Source organism: Heloderma suspectum, chromosome 4, assembly GCF_057233095.1.
Source record: "Heloderma suspectum isolate Gila_16-S chromosome 4, 16-S_ref, whole genome shotgun sequence".
NCBI lineage: Eukaryota > Metazoa > Chordata > Lepidosauria > Squamata > Helodermatidae > Heloderma > Heloderma suspectum.
This window is the reverse complement of record NC_139461.1, coordinates 112,203,584-112,224,697: the sequence shown is the minus strand read 5'-3', so window position 1 is coordinate 112,224,697 and position 21,114 is coordinate 112,203,584. Positions and strand designations below refer to the sequence as shown.

The window sequence follows — 21,114 nt, the reverse complement described above, 5'->3', positions numbered from 1 at the left end:
ACACAACATCGTCAACCTCCAGGGCATCTCCCGTGCTAAATGACCCTTATCCCATTTTTTAAAAGATTGGAGATAATGAGCTATCCAAATACAGTGCATTAAGTTCCCTCATGTAAAGAGGAAATCCTGCAATAAGAGGAGCTAGATCACACCACCATTTAGTGGCTGTATAATGAAACATATAGAACAACAGGGAAAATGGCAGGGGAGGGAAGTGCACGTGAAGGGAGCCCGTCATGGTCCTGCATGGAAACAGAAAGCCCTGGTAAAGTTGCAGGATTTTAGCCTGGTCTAGAAATGCTTGAGTCTGGGTTATCATTAATCCATTGGTTGAGAATGGGAATGCTAGTTACCTCTTTTACTTTCCCCTTTGCTGGCAGGTTCACAATATTTTCCCCTTTATTTTTCCCCTTTTCCTGTCTGTGTTGTGAGCACCAGGCAAAACCAACACATTTCTATATACACTGTCTGTGCAAAGTAAATGCATCCCTAATTGAAATAATTTGTTTTTAAAAGCTGGGATTTCTAGCTGAAGAGTGAGTTGAGATGGGAAAAGTTTGTGCTCAGATCCGCAATCTGTACCCACGGAATGGATAGGGTTTTGTAGCTTTCTGTCCATAATGATTATACCTTCAAATATATGCCCACTAGCTAGTGACAGTGGTGATGAGAAGGTAGACTTTTTGAGCGTGCTTTGCCCAAGGCCCCTCAAAAACCTGGAACCAGCACTATGTGAAGGCATTTTGTTAAAACAGGAAAGAAGCTAGAAGATGACCCTGTGTGCAAGATTATAATGTACAACTGTGAAATCTTGTTGCAGTTATATGGAGAGGGGAAGGGGAAGTATCTGTAGGAGTAAAATCTGAGTATTCCAGAGTAAAAGGCTTTACAAATTACCATAACCTTGAAACAAACGTGATGGTCACACCTGAGACCTATACGACCTAGCTGTCACTCCAGTATGTTTGAGAGTACACCGTGCAAGCCTAGAAAGGGGAAATAAATTGTGTGCATCAATTCTGAAGTTGTCATATTGTATTTGTCTTGCAGGGGTTGCAAGATAGCTGCTCAGGTAAGAGTCGATCCAAATGGAAAGAGACACAATCAGGTACAGTTATTCTTTTATTGTGCTAGCTTTGGTTGATAAACTAGAGGAACATGAGCTTTCTAGGCTCTCCTTCCGTTCCAACCGAAGAGAAAAGCAGGTGCTGCAGTGCGTTAAAGTAGCATAAACTGTAGCTCACATGTGAACCAAGTTCATTAACAGTGCACACTTTGGTTAGATCATATCTCAAGACATATGTGCATGGCACATCGCAGAACCATCTACAGTTTTACAAGCGTCTGCATCAGAAGTGGGTAAATTTTTGTGTGTGTGTCGAGGGTCACATGTTGGCACTGGACAGGGCTCATGCCAAAAGTGGGTCACCCCTTTTCTCTTTCTATCCCCTCCCCCTTTTCTCTTTCTCCCTCTTCCTTCCCAAGTGGTGGGCTGACAAAGAAAGGACAGATTGCCCTTGCCAGACATCTCAACTCTGATCATGTGAAGAGGGGCTTTTGAAATTAGGACAAGGGCTGCAGGTTGCCCACCTCTATTCTACATGTCTACTCAGAAGTAAGTCCTATGAAGTTCAGGGGGCTTACTCCCAGGTAAGCATGCATTATGCCTTTTCAAAATGAGAACTGATGTGGACACAATTCCTCCCCATTCAACTTGTGGTGCCCCTTCACATCTGTCATCATTTGGAAAGGCTCTTATGGACCCACTTTTCCTGAAGGTTTGAGAGAAGAGCCAAGAGTTCAAAACCTGTTTGTGGTACCAAACCCTTATTTGCACACCAACAAGGTTGTTCTGGGACAATGTCTACTTTAAAAAAAAAAAATGGCATTTTTATTGCACATGGAGACTTCTATCTTAGCTTAAAAAAAAAAAAAAAGGCTGTGAAATATCAAGCCTTAATTAAAACTAAAGTTCAAAGTACTCCAGGGACTGGAACCTTTAAAAAATTGTCCTAGCTTTAATGTAAGAGGTCATAAACACATGTGAACAAGCAGAAACAATATAGCCTGCCACTTCATTGGACTCAATTTATCTAATGTTGAGTAATTTTCTGCGTCCCGAAATACATGTTGTTTTTTTGTTGGTATTTAGTTCCCTTCCTTCGTTGGATACAGATAGCCAATTCAGTGCTAAATCTGGACAGAGAAGAGGATCCATGAAATATAGGTCCCATGCATGGGGAACAGAGCTCCTGCGCTATTTCACCCCCTCCATTTCAGTGGGGTTGGCATAAAAATAACTTTCCAATCCATTGTACCCTGCTTTTACAAAAAAAAATGGGGGGCATTTAAAGAATGGGTCCAAGATTCTGTGGGGAAGCATCTGACATGTAAACAGCAAAGAACGGTAATTCAAGTATATGCACAGAATGAATCACATGCAGGCTTTGGATTATGGCCCTTGGAAGTATAACCGTGTTTTCCTGTAATGAAATTCCTAAAATACTGTGGCGGGGGGCAGGTGTGTGGAATGAAGGAAGAAAGATGAAAGATCATTACACAGCACTCTGGATATTGACGTCCAACTCGCCATAGACGTGTCGTAGGGCATCACAATTCAAGCTTGCAATCAGCTTTCGGAGGCCGGCCCGCTTAGGAATGCATTTTTCTTCCCAGGTCAAGGTTGAATTCCTTGGAACCTCTCTGCAAGGAGAGAGAACAGTGTCAATGGGGTGGCAGATGGGCCATCAATCCAATACGTGAGCTGCCATTTTGGCAATGGCAAAGATAATCTAATGTCAAAGTTTAAAGAAATACTCTATCCCAAATAGAGGGTTTTGACCCTTAAAACAAAACAAAAAAATCCTAGACACATCAGGACACCCCAACAGAATTCATAACGGTCGACCAGATGCAAAGGGTCTGATTGGACAAGCCCTGAACAGGATCTCTTGCTTGTTCAAGTTCAAAACAGTTGTGGAGAGGAAGGATTCAGATCAGGACTGTGGTGCTGGAAGAGGTGTGTGTGCATGCTTAACCCTTTCTGCTATGCCAATATCCTGATATAAAGCTGCTATTTATCCCACACCTCTCTGTTTCTCCTCACACGGCAAATACCACCTCTAAAAGGGTGACGTAAATCAGGAAAATGGTGCAGGGGGAAGGGTTAATCTCCCCCTCCAGGGCTGTAGCATTCCAATCTAAATCCAAATGTTCTTAACTTCATAAAAACACACACATGGGGTTGGATCCAAGATCTGCCTTCAGTGAGAGAAAGGGAACTTTCACAAGAGGAAGGGTTCTGCTTGCAGTTGGTCCTACTGCCCAATTTTTGGAGATCCCCTGTTGCCACACCACAGCTCACCCCATTCAGCAGGAGCTCCCGACCCTCTGTGTAGCATTTTCAGGGGGCTGGAGGGGCTACCTTTGGAAGGAAGGGGCAGGGAAAGCCATTTCCATCAGTGCAGTTGATCCAGCGTAAATCTGAATCCAACCCATAGTGTTTACAGATCTACTGCATTATAATTAGTTTGGCCCTTATATCTATGATATCGCTAACAGTAAGCAGCTTTGAAAATGCTTCCTTTCTAGCATTGACTCTGTACTCAACAAACAAACAAACAAACCCACAAACCCTGTGCCATCCTAGCAAGATGGCAAAAAATATCTTTGTCAGAATGACTTAAAAGTGGCCTTCTGCAATAACATTTTACAATGAAAGCAAGGATCAGTTGTAGAAGGCTGGAGGGGGCACTTCCAATGGGACCTGGTCCGGAGATAATTAAAAAAGAAACCCCAGCATACATCCCGGGGGACAAGAGTATTATTTTAATTTTTTGATAATGGAATAAAACAGAACTAAATCCATTTGCCTGAAGTAACCTTAGTGATGGATGATTTTCAGTAATATGCTAAGCCATCAGCATGGACTAGTCATTTATCATCTTCAATACATGGAGTCAAATGGAATTAATATTTAAATAACCCATGATGGGTTGTTTTCTAGGAGTAAAACTTGCCACCTCTATCCGGCCAAATGAAAACTTGATCAGCACCATGTTATTTATTCGTTAGTTTATTTATTTTAAAACATTTATACCCCATATTATCTCTGAAGAGTTCCAGGTGGCTTACAACAAAGACCATAATTGTTCAGTGAAAAAAATCCTTTCCATTACAACAAACAGCAGCAGGAATCTAACAATGCAACAGCTATCAAAATAGTTTAAATATTCAAAGAAAAGAGAGAGAAAGAGAAAAAGAGATTAAAACAGCCAATTTAAATTACCTACTAAATGCTTTCTTAAAAAGGAAGGTATCTACCAGCTATTAGAAGGTCATTAATGAAGAAGTAAAAAGGACCTCCCTTGGAAGGGAGCTCCAGAGCCTAGGGGCAACCACCGAAAAGACCATGTCCCTGGTCCCAACTAAACGTATCTCAAGGGTTGTGGGGTCATAAAAGAGGGCCTCGGAAGATGATCTCAATAGGTGGACAGATCCAAGAATCTCAGCTTTAATGGCTTTTTTTAAGAGGCAGTTTCTAGTTCTCATGGTTTCAGAGAAAAGCTTGGAATTTTCTGAATTCCATGCACATTATCTTTTTTAAAGGGTTTTAAATAATTCTGCAGTATGCCAACCTCCCAGATTTTTTTTTAAATAAGGAGTAGCAGGGGGCTGGCAGGCATCAAGGGAAGTGTCCACAGGCATTGTGTTGGGGGGCCCAGACTTCGATGATCTCAAGAGATCATCAATGTAGCTGTGTGTTCATTTTGCTGTGAATACACAGTTTGGGAAACCAGTGCTACATTCTAGATATGTGGCCTTTTCTTACCTGAACTGCTTTGAGGTTGGTTTCAGTAGGCCAGGCCCATCTAGTCGTGCCCAGACATTGGTGAGGTTCTGTTTCAGTGGATTGGTGAACTCCACTATCACCGCCATGTCCTTACCAACTACTTTCTCTCCAGGAACCTGCAGAAAGAATGCATATCAAAATCAGATAACAAAATATTGTACTCTTGCAGTTTCCCCCCAAGCTGGCGCCTTCTAGATGTGTTGGACTACAACTCTGCACATCTCTGGTTGCTTGTGGGAGCCAGGCCATCGGAACATATTACATCTATTTTGTATTGGTTGCACCGGTCACCAATTGGCTTCTAGTCCAACTTAAACTGCTTTAAAGCCTGAAATGGTTTGGGTCCAAGTTATTTTGCATCAGTACAAACCTGACCGGATCTTAACATTGGCTTGAGGCCCTGCTTGTAGGCTTTCTCTCAAGAAGTATTACATTGTCAGGTACCACAGACCCCATGCTTATGGAACATGGAGCTCCCTCCCTAGGAAGGTAATATGGCCCCCATGTTGATGAATTTTAAACAGGCTCAGAAGACTTTTTGCTGCTATGAAATGCTTTTAATTGATATATTTCTTTCTGGATTTATCTGCTGCTGTTTTAACTCTTTATGTTTTGCTGCTTGTTTTTATATTCATATTGTTTTTTGCTGATATTGTGTAACAGCTGCTATTATAATATGTTTAGATGTTTTTGTGTTTTATAGATTATGGTTTTATAGTCTGTAATATGTCATAATGAATGTTACATTTTTAATATATTGTGAGCCTCCTTGGGAGGGTTAATTCTTGAAAGGCAGCCTAGAAACACAGAAATAAATATTAGAATATTCCTCTTGTTTAATGTGGACTAAGTACAGTTTGAGAGGCTTCCACTGCTGAGGCAATGCAAACTGTATTACTTCACAGAGAGCTCGGAGTTTTAACTAAACAAGAAACAGGCCTTGAGGTTCAGGATGCAGGTTCAAATGTCCATGATGTTGTTCAAAGAATTTGACACAGGATTAGCAATAGTGCTGCCTGTTTCTAGGAGGCCCGCTTGCTCACAATATGCTCTGCTAGTATATTTGTAAATAAATAGGTATTCATTCATTCAAAGCATTTTTATCCCGCTCTTCAGCCAAGGCTCCCAGAACAGCTTTCCAATATCAGAAATAAGACAGCTCCTGTCCACAGGCTTACAATCTAAGAGACACTGCACAAAAGGAATGGGGACTGGGAGAGAAGAGGAGGGGGGAATTCAGGTACTAGATTCTTAGTGGCAAAGTCCAGCTGATAATGGATTGAATCTAAATACAATGGAAGAGCTGCTGCTTCCTCTTCCTCTGATGGTCTCAGCAGCAGTAGTCAGTAGCAGAAGAGAGGAGACCTCTCAGTTGGAGCTGGATCCAGGCACAATAGAGTGGGTGCCTGAGTGCTGCTTCCTTTCCCTCCAATGAGGCCAGCAGTGGTAGTTGCCAGCAGGATATTGCAAAGAAGTCATGAATCGCAGTGCTGTCTCTCTCATTCCAAAAAAGCAGACCCTGTAAAGAGGGCAATCCTGGAACTCTGTACCACTCAGGGAAGTGGTGCAGGACAACCACACATATAGCCAATGCATGCACAGTTTTAGCACTGACGATAGTTGTTTCTTTCAAAACATTCTTTTGTGCCATCACAGTAAGATGAGCAACTATCTGGTTCTTTTGAACGCGTTACACACAACAGCTAGTCACCCTGGATGGGGCTGTACATCTCCATCAAAGGCGTATCCAGATGGTTCATGAAGATCCAGATCACAATTCCAATGCAGATGTGGCATGCACCTCCAGATGTGTATTGGCATCTGAATGAGCTGAGTGCATAAAAAGTCAACTCCAGGACATCTAAATTGCCCTTGCTGATTTAGACAAGAGCTGATAACACTTTGCTTATACCACCAGCCTAAGAAATAACTCTAGAATAAAAGCTACTTTCTGCCCTCATCCTGAGCCTACTAAAGTCAAGGTAAGGAATTCAATGTTGCCTTCTCTATTGCAGAGACGGGGAAAGGTTGCTATTAGACTTTAACAGGTGCTGGATGGTGGCCTGAGCCTTCACCCTGGCAAACCCTCCTGGGATTGGACTGAGCCTTTTGCCTGGGAGGGACATAAGGAATTAGCACTTTAAAAATAAAAGGAAAAGAACCCACCATGCTACACAATGCATAATTCATGGCAACATCTGTGGTATGTCACATTTATCTTAACACATGAGAATGAACCAATTCAGCCTTTGCTTGCTAGGGTTTTATGAATTATATTAATTTTTTATTTCTCTCTCCTAGGACTTTATTTTTTAAAAAAGAAAGGGGATCATATTATTCTCTCAATTCAGTCATAAGACTGCTCCATGGAAGGTAGTCAGCATTATTCTGGATTTACATCTAAGTTAGTGAGAACAGGATTTGGCTACTGAATATACATTGAATGCTCTGGTTTTGAATTACACTAAGCATGAAACCCGAATACAACTCAGAAAAGTTGACTTTGGGACAGTTCAGATGCAAGGCTAAATCACTGTTTAGCATCATGAGAACAAGCTTGGTCTGGCATTACGAGAGTGAGACAAACCTCCCCTTGGGCTCTCTCTCTCTCTCACACACACACACACACACCCCACCTCCTCTGGAATGGCTGCAAGGGGGAGTACAGAAGAATTCATTTCCATTTCAGATTAACTGTAACATGTCAATCATCCAAACCAAGACAAACCGTGATTAATCTTAGTTATAATTAGTGGAAACAAGCCAACTTCAAATCAGAGTTTATGAAGCTGGCTTGCTTTCACAAACCATAGTTAAGAGCAACTGCAGTTTAGAGTCTGGATGACACACTAAACTGCTGCTAATCTGAAAAGGAAGCAGAAGCTTCCAATCTCTTCCTTGTGGCCATGCCGAGAAGAGGGAGAGGCTAAATTCATTCCGAGAACATTAAACCATGGCTCAGCACACGCGTGTTGAACCTCTTTTGGCCTAAGGGCTGAATTTCAGTTCAGAGAAGCTCTCAGGGGCTGCATTCCAGTGATGGCAAAGGGAGCAGGGTCAAAGGCAAAAGGCATGAGGTCAAAAATACAAAAGATACCAGCATCTTGTAGCTTGAAGCTATTTCTGCCAGTAACTAAGCCTTAGGAGAGGCATTTCAAAGTTTTAGAATGGCAAGGAAGCCGGAGAGCCACCATGTGTTGAGGGAAACGGTGTGGCCATCTGGGGAACCCCGGAGGGCCAGAATTGGTCCCCAGGCCTGAGGCTGCCCACCCCTGTTTAGCGTTATGTCTGAAGGCAGGCTTTGTATTCAGATTTCCTTCCCTTCCCTTTTCACATGCTCAGAAGTACATACTATCTTTTAAAAGAGAATGCAGGAATGCCATATTTCATTTCCCTCCCTAAAACTAATAATGTCCTAGCCCTCATGGTTGAAGAAATTCATTATTCATTTTCTGTTCATACTTGGAATGTAGCAACTAACCATGGCTTCATAGCCACAATTAATCTAGGGCATTACAACATTAGTTAATCACTCACTGTAGGTATGGATGTCTACACACGCTGGGTGCCTGAGCTAGCTGAGGGTTGCCACAGCGCCTGTCTCCAGAGAAGTCCTACAGGGCAGAACAGACCTCCCTTCTCCGCATTCCCCTGCTAACATGATTACCTGAGTGACTGTTAGACAAAGAGACTCCATAACCAGTTGGCGCCTCAGTTACGTAGAAGCCCGAGTGGCGGGAAAAATGTAGGCGGAGCAAGAAGGGAACCATACTGACACGCTCATGACTAACGGCTTGGTAAGCTGGTGTACTGGCTGTTTATTGGCTATTGGCTTGGTAAGCTGATGTGCTGACTGTTTCATTGGTTACCGGCGAGAACAATAGAAGTAATAAGGTATAAAAGGTTTTTGCACACGTGCTTCGGGGTCCAGACTGCTCTGCACCCGTTTTGCAAAACGATCAATAAAATAGTGTTGGATCCACTGCTGCCTGCCTGGCATCCTTTCTTTCTTTCAACCAGAAGCAAGAACTTTTTATCTAACCATTTGGTGCCGTGACTCGGATCCTGCTTCGGGGCGCGTCCCCTTCGCGCTGAGCCGAGGGGCCGCGGAGGAGGAGTGGCCACAGGTAGTTGTTTTACACTGCCTTCTCCTCACGTCGGCGGCGGCGGAGGCGCTTGGGGACCAACGCCAGTGGGAGAGGGAGACGTGATCACCCCTTTTTGGCACCGGCAGTGGATTAATAGGCAGCTGGACGCGGCTGTGGGTGGGACAGAGGAAGCCTTGGGGTAAGTGAAACAACTTACCTTAGGGGACACACGCGGGACGGTGGTTCATTTGTGATTGTGTGAGACGCCTACGGGCGAAGCGAGTGAGGAGCCCCGATCTGCATTTCCTTGTCTCGGCGACGGGCTGGGTCAGAGGAGGCGAAGTGCGAGATTTGTTGAGTGAAATCCCACCGTCATGGGCGGGTCCCAATCCAGGCCCTCAGAAGAGTCCCATACACCCTTGGAGTGTTGTTTGCGCAACTGGTCACATTTCAAACAAGATTATGGAACTAAAATGACAAAGGATCGCCTTGTCTTTCTTTGTGCCTGGGAATGGCCGGTATTAGAACCCAAATGGCCACCCGAGGGGTCTTTTGACCCAACCCTGGTATCTGCTGTGCGTATAGTAGTAACACAGAGGGGAAGTTGGGACCAGTTTCCCTATATTGATTCATGGGCAACTTGCGTGCCCCTCGGCAGCAGGCCCACCCCGTGGGTAGTTAAATGTATGTCCTTGGCCCTCCCTGTGATAACTGGAAAAAAATTGATGAGGAAAGGGACACCTAAGGTGGTAGTTACAGCCCCTGAGGATCCATTACTTCCTCCTCCCTATGGGACGGCTGTCACAGGGGGACCACGCCTGCCCCAGCCTCCATTTCCTCCAAGGGAGCCTGCCCAAGAGTTGCAACCATTAAAAATTCCCGAGATGGACCCCCCCCCCCTCCCGTGAGCCAAGGTCTGGCCCTGGGTCTTTGACTGAGTTCGAGGACACTCTCCAAGATCGTTTGGATGCCCTCGAGAAAAAATTCAAAGAGATGAGGGGTGCTTGGGGGCCTCGAACTCAGGAAGAGGCGCCTGATAAAGAGGGGGAAACCAAAGGAGGGCCTAATTACAATTTACGAAAGGACCCTCAGCCACCAGTAAAATTAACTTTCCCTATTAGAGAGGTCCCCGATCCTACCGCCCAACACCCTCAGGGGACAATGTTTGTTTACGTCCCCTTTACGACATCTGATCTGTACAATTGGAAACAGTTCAATCCTCCCTTTGAGGAGGACCCTGGCCCATTGTTGTCCTTAATGGAAAATGTGAGGCTCACACACAATCCTACCTGGGACGACACACAGATGTTGTTGAACACTTGTTTCCTTAGTCAGAAACCGACTATTCTTGCGGGGGCGCGAACTAGATTTAGAGAGGAGAACCCCCAGGTGACTGAAGAGCGGGTGGCAGAGGTTTTGCCCATTGGGAGGCCTGACTGGGGAGTGGCCACGGCAGCGCAAAGGCAATTACATGCTGAATACTTTCGGCTTGTCTTGGCGGGCATGAAACAGGCTGCTCGAAGGGCCCCCAATCTGCAAAAGGTTTTGACGTTAAAACAAGACAAAAGCGAACCCCCCACCGTTTTCCTCCAAAGGCTGAGAGAAGCCTTTGCTAAATATACTGACATCGACCTGAACGACCCAAATAACCTACGAATTCTCACAACGCAGTTTGTAGGAAATAGCTGCCAAGATATTAGAAAGAAGTTACAAAAAGTTGAAGGAGGACTGGCGGCTGATTTGGGAGTCCTGGTTGAGGTAGCCCAGAAAGTTTGTGAAAGACGAGAGGAGGAGGAGGAGAAAGAAAAAGATAAGAGGCAAGCAAAACTACTTGCTGCCATTCTCAGACCAGAAAAAGGAGGGATTAAGAAGGGTGGTAGAAAGGGGAACAGAAAAGGGCCTCCTTTAGGAAAAGATCAGTGCGCTTTTTGTAGAAAGATTGGACACTGGAAGCAAGACTGTGAAGCCCTAAAACAGAAAGAGAAAGAAAGCAAGGGGGAAGAACAAAGAGTGTTGTATGAACAAGAAAGAGATTAGGACAGACCGGGGCCCGGCCCCCTCTTGGCCGTCTCCGAGGCAAGACGGGACCCCATGGTCAAAATTAAAGTTGGGGGCCGCTCCTACGATGCCCTTGTAGACACAGGGGCTGCCTTGTCCATACTCCCTTTGAACAAGCCACCAACAGAAAGTGGGGGAACTACCACCATAATGGGGGTCGAGGGAAGGGCAACGCGAGTGCCCCTCTCTCGTCCTTTGTTTACTAAAGTTGGAGAAACACACATAGAGCACGCGTTTGTGTGTACCCCCTCCTGTCCGGTGGCATTGTTAGGGAGGGACTTATTGACTAAGCTCCAAATTGAGATCACTTTCACTCCTGATGGAAGAATGGAAGTACGGCTCCCCAAGCAACAGAGCAGCAACTATCAAATGGCCCTTCTTAGGGCCATAGAGGAACCCACCTCAGAGGCAAATGAAGACTGGTGCTTAATAGAAAACAGAGTCAATCCACTGGTTTGGGCCGGGGTTGGAGGGGTCTCTCGTGCCAAATCGGCAGCACCGTACAAAATTCCCCTCAAGGAGGGGGCGAAACCAGTCCATGTGAAACAATATCCCCTTTCCCATCAAGGGAAGCTGGGTCTACAACCAGTAATAACGAAGCTCCGAGAGGAAGGTCGACTCATCGAGATAATGTCCCCCTACAAAACGCCCATTCTCGCTGTGTCAAAAAGAGGGGGCAAGGGTTTTCGCCTTGTGCAAGACCTCTGCCTCATTAACCAGCAAATTGAGGCCCCCCACCCTGTGGTCCCTAACCCACACACCCTTCTCATAAGAATTCCAGGAGATCATGCATGGTTCACTGTCATAGACCTAAAAGACGCTTTCTTTAGCATCCCACTCCACCCTGATTCGAGGCCTTTGTTCGCTTTTGAGTGGGAAAGCCCAGAGAGTGAGTCAAAGGTTCAACTAACCTGGACAGTGATCCCTCAGGGGCTAAATCTTTCACCAGTCGTTTTTGGCCAGCAACTTCAAAGGGACCTCGAGCCTTGGGTCCATCAACACCTTGAGGTGCACCTCCTCCAGTACTGTGACGACCTCCTGATTTCAGCCAAGGCTAAGGACATGTGCCTAAATGGGACAATTTCCCTCCTTAATCATCTAGCAGAGGGGGGCTATAAGGTGTCAAGGGAGAAGGTGCAGTTAGTTCAACCAACTGTAAAATTCCTAGGTTACCACCTAGCCAAGGGGACCCGAAGCTTGGGATCAGAAAGAGTTGAAGTAATTTGTGACACACCTGTCCCTACATCCCCCCGCGAGCTAAGGGCCTACCTGGGATTAACCGGATTCTGTCGGCTATGGATAGCCGACTGTGGGGAAATAGCACGGCCATTATATGAGGCACTGCAAAAAGACAAATTAGACAAATGGAAATGGACTAAAGAAATGAATAAGTCTTTCCTCAGCCTTAAAGCTGCCCTTGTGTCACCACCGGCCCTCGTCGCCATGCCAAATCCCAGTCGACCATTTAGACTCTACGTGCATGAGAATAAGGGCGTAGCCTCGGGAGTACTCTGCCAACGGATGGGCCCTTTCTGGAGGCCAGTGGGCTACTACTCCAAAGTCCTTGATGTTGTTGCATGAGGATGGCCAAGTTGCTTGAGAGCAGTAGCAGCGACGGCCTTAATCTGTACTGAAGCTGAAAAGATGACAATGGGAGGGACCATCGAAGTCTGGGTGCCACATGGGGTGCCACAAATCCTAGGGTCAGGGGGAGGAAGCAAATTCCTTAACCCGGCTCGGCATTTCCGATATGAAATAGGCTTGCTAATGAACGAAAGCCTTACTTTCAAGGCCTGGTCTAGCTTCAATATCGCCACCCTGTTTCCAGCAATACAGGCCACACGTGGGCCGGGGCTCCCAGATCATGATTGTCTTGAAGTGCTGGATTTAGATACCAAGGGTCGGCCAGATCTTGAAGATGAACCACTAGAGGGAGCCGAAGATTTGTTTGTAGATGGGTCCAGTTATATGCTAGACGGAAAGCGTTACACAGGGGCGGCTGTCATCACCCAAAGCGAGAGTGTCCATGAAGAACGACTGCCTCCTCATTTCTCCGCCCAATCCGCTGAACTGGTGGCCCTGACAAGAGCTTTGCAGGCAGGCAAAGGAAAGCGGGTAAATATTTACACTGACAGTAAGAATGCTTTTGCCATTGTACACGCTCATGGGCAGTTATGGAAAGAGAGGGGATTCCTCACAGCAAATGGATCCCCAGTTGCCAATGGCGGCTTAATTGTGGACCTCTTAGATGCCCTTCAGTTACCCTTACAAGTGGCTGGGGGTGCATGAAAGTCACTTACCTGGTCTCGCAGCTTTTCGCGGTGGGGGGGAGGCGCTTCGCTGCTCTCCCCGCGAAGTTCAGGCCGGGGGGGGGAGGCTTCCCGCCTCGCCCAGCCGAAATTCAGGCCGGGGAGGAGGCGCCTCGCCTCGCCCGGCCGCAAAATTAAAAGTTAAAAAAAAAAACGCCCCCGTGATAGGCTACGTGATGATTAACGTAGCCTATCACGGCTGACTTTGCAAATCTAGCCGTGATAGGCTACGTTAATCGTCACGTAGCCTATCATGGGGGCATTTTTTTTTTCTTTTATTGGAATGGTGGCGGCGGCAGCCGGTCAAAAGACCGGCTGCCACTCCCGCCCCGGACGAAGACCCGACGAACCGCCAGCCGGACCCGCCGCCGGGAGGGACATTCGGGAAAGGTAAGTCCCGTCCCGGGGGGGGTGCGGGGGGCGGGGGGGCGGAGAATTTCTCCCCGAAACTTGTTCGGGGGGCCGAACACGTTGGCGCTCGGCCCCCCGAAGTTTCGGGGAGAAATTCTCCGCCATCCCTACAAGTGGCTGTTATCCACGTCCGAGCCCATGGAAGGGAAAAGGAGGAAAAGTGGAAGCAAGGAAATCAAAGAGCTGATGAGGCCGCGAAGAGAGCAGCCAGGGAAGGAATCCAAGGAACATTCCTTGTCCTACCCAGAAGGGAAGAGCGCCCCATATACTCCCCCTCTGAGTTGCAAATGGCACAAGAACACAAAGTGAGTCCCCGTGACGATGGATGGATCCAAATGACGGATGGAAGACTGCTACTCCCGCAGACCCTGCAGGGAGCTATCCTGGAACAAGTGCATCATTCTCTTGGACACCCTGGGGCATCAGCCATGATTGACTATTGCAAGAGGCTATTTGTCTCTCCTGGCCTAACTGTACGCGCCCTTCGACTAGCCACAACCTGCAAGGTCTGTCAGAAAACTAACTCCCCCAGGGCACCCCCTCCACCAAAAGGAGGGCGACCATGGGCGTACTATCCCTTCCAGAGGGTACAGATTGATTTTGCTGAAATGCCACCGTGTAGGGGTTACAGGTATTTGCTTGTAATAGTGTGTCAAATGACGGGGTGGGTAGAAGCGTTCCCATGCAGAAACTGTCAGGCAAAAACTGTAGTTGCTAAGTTGTTACAGGAGGTGGTGCTTCTCCTTGCCTGAAGTTATAGAATCCGACCAGGGCTCACATTTCACCTCAGCTGTTACGCAAGGGTTGGCTCGAGCCCTGGGGGTAGAGTGGCACCTACACTGCCCCTGGAGACCCCAGGCGAGTGGGCAAGTTGAAAGAACCAATCGGAGTCTCAAGGAGACTCTAACCAAGCTCCAGCAAGGGGTAAGACTCACTTGGGTTGAGGCTATGCCAATAGCTTTGACAAAGCTTCGAAAAATGCCAAGAAAAGACATAAAGCTGTCCCCCTTTGAGCGAATGTTTGGGTTCCCGCCTCGGGTACACTGCAGAAAGAGGGAGGAGGTCAAATGGGAAATGGGAGATCAAATGTTAAGGGGCCAGTTAACTTCTCTACAGTCTGTTCTTTCACAGCTACGAGCCTACTCTGTCCCATTCCAGAGATTGCCGCTAGATGCTCCCATCCATCTTTTCCAACCGGGAGATGAAGTATTGCTGAAAAAGTGGAATAAAGAAGCTTTAAAGGAGGGGTGGGAAGGACCCTACCTAGTGGGACCAATCAGTCATTCATGTGTAAAACATGTAGGTTCTAGCAAATGGACACATTGCAGTCGATTGAAGCCATTCAGACGACCCCTGCTTCCTCCTGTCACCTGGAAAGAACAGGAGGACACGGGCAACGGTCCTCTGCTCCCTGACACCTCCCCGGAAGCTGCCAGGGACACAGGCGAAGAAGCCACCCAGGAGCCACAATCGCCTGTAATATATACGTCACAACATCTGGGAAAAGCTCGGGTTCGAATTACAAAAAAACTAATATGAAGCAAGTATTGTGGGTGGTGTTGATAATGCTAGTCAAAGAAATATTAACATGGGTGGTGATGCCTCAAGGGTTTAGGCTTGACAGCTTTAAAATAAAACCCCAAAACGCCACACCTGCGCCTCCCAAACCACCTCTAGTGCAAATTCCCAAACCACCTTTGGTGCAAATCCCCGAGGGAGAGAAGCGTCCCTGGAAAGCCAGGTTAGGAATCCCAATAACAGAGGAAATTGACAATGTGTGGTTAGAATGGGTAAAGTATACTGCCAAATCCTTAAATAAGTCTGACTGTTTTGTTTGTGCCGCAGGAAGATCGGTAGCGAAAGTGATGCCTTTTCCTCTAGGATGGGACACTCCCTCCCTCCTCACCTGTATGATCCACTTGTTCCAACACCCTGACGCATGGGGGGAAGAGGAGTGCCAGACTCTCAATAAGCTATACCCTCCTCTCAAATTAAAGAATCGTGTTAGACCTTCCATAGTTTTTTTGCAACAAAGAAACCATACTGGATGCATACACCGGGACCTTACAGGGATGGGGGAGCAATTGGGGAACTTGACAAGCAAAATAAAATGTGTTAATTCCACCCGCTTTAGGAATCATTCCTTTCCAATCCCACGGGCTGATCTCTGGTGGTACTGTGGAGGTCTAGAGTTATATGAAGTGTTGCCCTCTAATTGGTCCAGAACTTGTGGATTAGTCCAATTGGCGGTCCCCTTTTCAATTGCATATCATCCAGCAGAAAGAACTAGCCAACCCCGACGGAAGCAGTTGGTAACTCCTTTTGATGATCAAATATACATTGACTCTATAGGGGTGCCACGGGGAGTACCAGATGAATTCAAAGGGAGGAATCAAATCGCTGCAGGATTTGAGTCTACCTTGTTTTGGTGGGTGACAATTAACAAAAATGTAGATTGGATCAATTACATTTATTATAATCAACAAAGGTTTATAAACTACACCCATGATGTTGTAAAGGGATTGGCTGAGCAGCTAGATGCCACTAGCCAAATGGCCTGGGAAAATCGGCGTGTTCTTGATATGATGTTAGCAGAAAAAGGAGGGGTTTGTATTATGCTAGGTGGGCGATGTTGCACCTTCATCCCTAACAACACTGCTCCAGACAGCACAGTAACAAGGGCCTTATGGGGCCTCGCTGCCTTATCCGAGGAATTAGCCGAGAATTCAGGAATTAACAACCCTGTGACTGCCTGGTTGGAAAGATGGTTTGGAAAATGGAAACACCTAGTGGCCTCGATCCTTATCTCGCTTGCAGTAACGGCCGGAGTCTTAATACTATTTGGTTGCTGCATTATCCCCTGTGTCAGAGGCTTATCCCAGCGATTGATAGAAACCGCTCTGTCAAAACAGATGCTCTTGCTTTATTGTACCAATAAAGAGGCTCCGTTTTAAGACGCTTTAAGACGTGAGTAAAGACTTAAAGGAGGGAATTGTTAGACAAAGAGACTCCATAACCAGTTGGCGCCTCAGTTACGTAGAAGCCCGAGTGGCAGGAAAAATGTAGGCGGAGCAAGAAGGGAACCATACTGACGCGCTCATGACTAACGGCTTGGTAAGCTGGTGTACTGGCTGTTTATTGGCTATTGGCTTGGTAAGCTGATGTGCTGACTGTTTCATTGGTTACCGGCGAGAACAATAGAAGTAATAAGGTATAAAAGGTTTTTGCACACGTGCTTCGGGGTCCAGACTGCTCTGCACCCGTTTTGCAAAACGATCAATAAAATAGTGTTGGATCCACTGCTGCCTGCCTGGCATCCTTTCTTTCTTTCAACCAGAAGCAAGAACTTTTTATCTAACATGAGTACCCAGGCAGAGCTAGGGGCCATTGCAGAAAATGGGTGACCTCTGCACACCTCACAAATATCCCTCCCTCTGCACCATGCAAGTTGCAATCCAAGATATAAACTAAAATACATTTCATTCCTCCAATTAAGTGCCCCAACACTTATTTCAGTATCACTAATGATGACTTCTGGAAAGCTAAGGAAATAGAAACAACAATGGATACTTAAATTGGCTGGAAGACAAATCAAGGGTAGGCCCAAAGCTGAGGGGCCATTTTGCTCTCCACTTGCTGTTTGAATGATGAGGAAAATAGTAGGGGAGCCCTAATGACATCCATAAGTTTTACTCTGTGACTCCCCCAATTCTAACCAAATCATGCCCCCATCACTATCATAAAAGATAAGGGGTGCCCCCCTCTGTCCTCCGCTAATTTGAGCACTGATGGAAGGAGAGGGGCAGGCAGGTAGCCAGCTAGCCAAAGAGAGATCCTGCCAGTGGACATAACATGGGTGGATCTGAACGAACAGCCTGAGTGAACAGAGTAATGCAAAGCTGGAGATCAGATTGTCCTCATTAGTCACAGAGAGACAGGATGGAGAAATCAAGGCAAGGTAGGTATGAGGGGCCTTTGAACAGAGGTTCCGGTCTCTACACCCCTCAGTAGCTAAGGTGGCTATTATAAAAGGTAGGGGGCTACCCCCACACACACCCTGTGCAGCACTGTACTTCTGCGAGGACATTCTGGAAGGACTAGCTTCCAGTTGCATTAGCAAGTGCTTGCTCCCCATTGCGCTAGTGTTCACTTCTGCTAGCACCACAGCTGCGTTGGATACTGTCCACGCTTCCTTCCTTCCATCCAAGAATACATAACTGTCTGAGCTTAAAGGCAAGAGTGGCAGTTTGCCTTTCTCAGGACCCAGACAGAGCATGCAGAAACAAACAGGCGGTACAGCGTGTACATCGCCAGAAGATTCCACTCCAGAAAGCAACAAAAAGTTTGACTGAGACACAGAAGCGTTGGGCCAACTGACAGACATCTGCAGGCAAGGTATGATGCCCTTGCCACCAGCTGCTTCCTTCTGAAATATTATGCTGATAAAACAGAATTGCCATCACACTCAGACTATAATACAGTTTTGGATTTTGTGTTGTGTGTGTGTTTTTAAAAAACACCCCTTTGACTTTCAAGAATTTAAACAAAAAAGCAAAACCAGGCACAATCTCAGCTTTCAGAACATATAAAGCTTTTACCGGGGCCTGTCCCTTGATGCTGGGGCCTGTCTCTCGCATGTTTAATATTCCTGCTTCGCAGCAAAAGGGAAGGCCTAAGCAATTTAGGAGGTTTTTAACCCAGGCAAGTTGGGCTTCGCTGTTCAGCTTTGGCAAAGAATTGAAAGGATTATACATCTTTAAAATGCGATTATTGAAGATATAAGCTCAAAGCAAAGTTTATTTGACTTATTGGCCTCCTCTGAGGAATGCTCAGAAAAGACATAATATTATTTGAGGACACTACTGGTAAACCATTGCCCAGGCTAATTAGAGACACAAAAGCTGGGGCTGCTGGAGTTTTGCTTTCAAAACAAAGTGCAGTGGTTGATGAGAGGAAGCCATTTTCCATCCAAGCCTCTCTGTTTTTTAGTCTGGGTTTCTATCGCATTGTTGCACATTTTGTCTCCTTCAGAGTGCATTTGTAGTATGTAGCCGCACAGTTGTTGTCCGGACTAGAGCTGTAAGCACTCCCCCCTCCCGGGCAGCCTTCCCCAACCTGGCACCCTCCAGATGTGTTGGGACTACACCAGGTTGGAGAAGGCAGCTCTACTGTGTCTGGACATCAGGAAAAGGGTCAATAACTTTGCCTGTCCCAAGAAATCCATATAATAAGAGGAGATAATGAAATATTTTTAGAAATAAAAGTATTTTAAAATCACTAGCCAAGCATTCCTGACCATTGGCCATGATAGCTGGGGGATGCCAGGAGTTGCAGTCCAACACATCTGCGGGGGGCAGGTTGGGGAAGGCTGCCCTGGGCAAAGTATTAACATGGGATGTCCTATTGGATCCTATTGGATTCTGGAGTTCCTGGTGGTTCCTTATTCATCTTCTCCATCCCCCTGGTCTGCCAAAACCTGGTAGACCAACCTTTACACCAGGGGTGCGGGAACCTCTGGCCTCTGGATGTGGTTGGACTACAGCTCCAAACATCCCTGACCATTGGCCATGCTGGCACGGGCTGATGGGACTTGGAGTCCAACAAACATCTGGGAGGCAAAGGTTCCCTACCCCTGCCTCACATCCGTGAGACCCACCACTGGAAACCCCAGTTCATTCTCTCTGCTCTGTGCTTCCCACTGAAGCACATCCTTGGGTTCTTTCTGTAGTGGGGAACAGCTTGAAGAACCAATGCAGTGGTTAGAGCTGGGGTCTCCAATGTGGTGCCCATGGGCACCAGTGTTCCTGCAGACACCCTTCTTAGTGCCTGCCAAGATCCCACTCCTGATTTTTATTGTATTCCTTTAAAAAAAACTTTTTTTTCCTTTTTTTTTTTTTTACCTAGGAGGCTGGCGTGCTGCAGGTCTTCCCTCCAGCACCATCTTTATTTCATTTCAAAGAGTGGTTTTATGTTTTAGAGCTCAGACCACACCTCTGCCTTGTACTTTGGTTCTTTGGCAAGTTTCTTTCCTTTTAGTCGCACCAGCTTGCCTTCTGGGGAACGAGTATTTTGTGACTAGCCACACCCATTTTATAAATGGCCAAGCGCCCCATGGCAGCCATTTTGTAAGAGCACCCGTGACTCTCTCGGAAAATTCTAAATGTGCCCACTGACCCAAAAAGATTGGGAACCTCTGGCAATACACCTGTTAACGTAGCCCAAATACGACCAAAATATAGCCAAGGGAACCGGATGGACTGAGATGCGGAATACATCCAGAATTAAAGTAGCTGTATTGGTCTCCATGCTTGCTGCAACAGGTCTGACCTTCAAGAGCAGCTGGGGGATTTTCAGTGCAGCACTCTTCTGCTGGGCCAGGATCTTTTCTGTTTCATTGACACGGGCTGTGACGAAGAAATGCAGGGAGGCTTGTTCCACCAACTGCCTCATGTACTCACTCGACTTGATTAGCACCTCGACAGTTTGAGCTGACAGGAGGAACAAACAAACAGAGAAACACAACTGAAGCCTGAAAGCAATATAGTTACCAGTTATTACTTCCAGTCCTGCTGATACCCTATTACCCATAGGCCATCAGATGCAATAAAGATGCTGCTCGCAGAGAGGACCGGCACATTCAAAGGCACAAGGAAGCATCCAGTTGCTGAACTGTGGCTTGTTCCCTGCTCCTTTTCTCCCTGGCTGTGACCCAAACACACTAGTTATGGTGGGGAGACCTGGATTTATCTAAAGATTTAGTTCACTTCCACCCATATAATTAAAGGTGCTTCCTCACACAGCTGCTACAAACAGGCAAAACAGGAAGGCAGGCCCTGACACAAATCATTTCATCGAAAAAGTACTTGGGCTTACAGTTTCAGCTAGAGCTAAGCCAAAGTTTCTCAGGAGACATTTTTCTGAAAAAATGTCTGTGGTTATTTTTATTTCTTTGAAAATTCCCCCACCTGAGAATAGGGTTGTTGGAGGAATCCATTTGGGGTGTAGAACTCAGCGGGTTTTCACCAGCTCAGCCCCCTGGACTCTGGCTCATGCATCCCTGAGCTTGCCCAACTTGTTATGCAATGAGCTGGGCCAGCTCATGGTTTTCTGCTTTTTGTTAAATATGCGCAAATCCCTGCGGCACCCCCAACTCGGCACGCATTTGTGAGCCAAGCGGCTGGTCAGTTCCTGAAACTCAGGAAGTTTGCTGCTTTATAAAATATGTATGTGTCCCAATTTGCTCAAAATCGTGAGTTTAACTATTTACAGAAATGGCAATTTGCACAAAATTATGGCTGTAAATAGTGCAATTTGAGCAAAATGACAGGCATAAATGGTTGATGCCTGCAAATTTGCATAAATTGCATTATTTACAGCCCTAAGTCAGTATACCCGC

At 46.4% G+C, this 21,114-nt stretch overlaps 1 protein-coding gene across 2 annotated transcripts in view; it reads right to left on the bottom strand.

The window, feature by feature from the left end:
- Nucleotides 1-1,106: 1,106 nt before the first annotated feature.
- F13A1 (coagulation factor XIII A chain) overlaps nt 1,107-21,114 on the bottom strand; it is a 130,198-nt gene continuing 110,190 nt past the window's right edge. For both annotated transcript variants that reach the window (XM_084850397.1, XM_084850398.1), the window contains exons 13-15: nt 20,046-20,206; nt 4,832-4,968; nt 1,107-2,703 (exon numbers count right to left, since the gene is read on the bottom strand). In XM_084850397.1, coding sequence (XP_084706523.1) covers nt 2,556-2,703; nt 4,832-4,968; nt 20,046-20,206 — 446 coding nt within the window. In that variant the 3' untranslated portion in view covers nt 1,107-2,555. The remainder of the gene's footprint in view (nt 2,704-4,831; nt 4,969-20,045; nt 20,207-21,114) is intronic.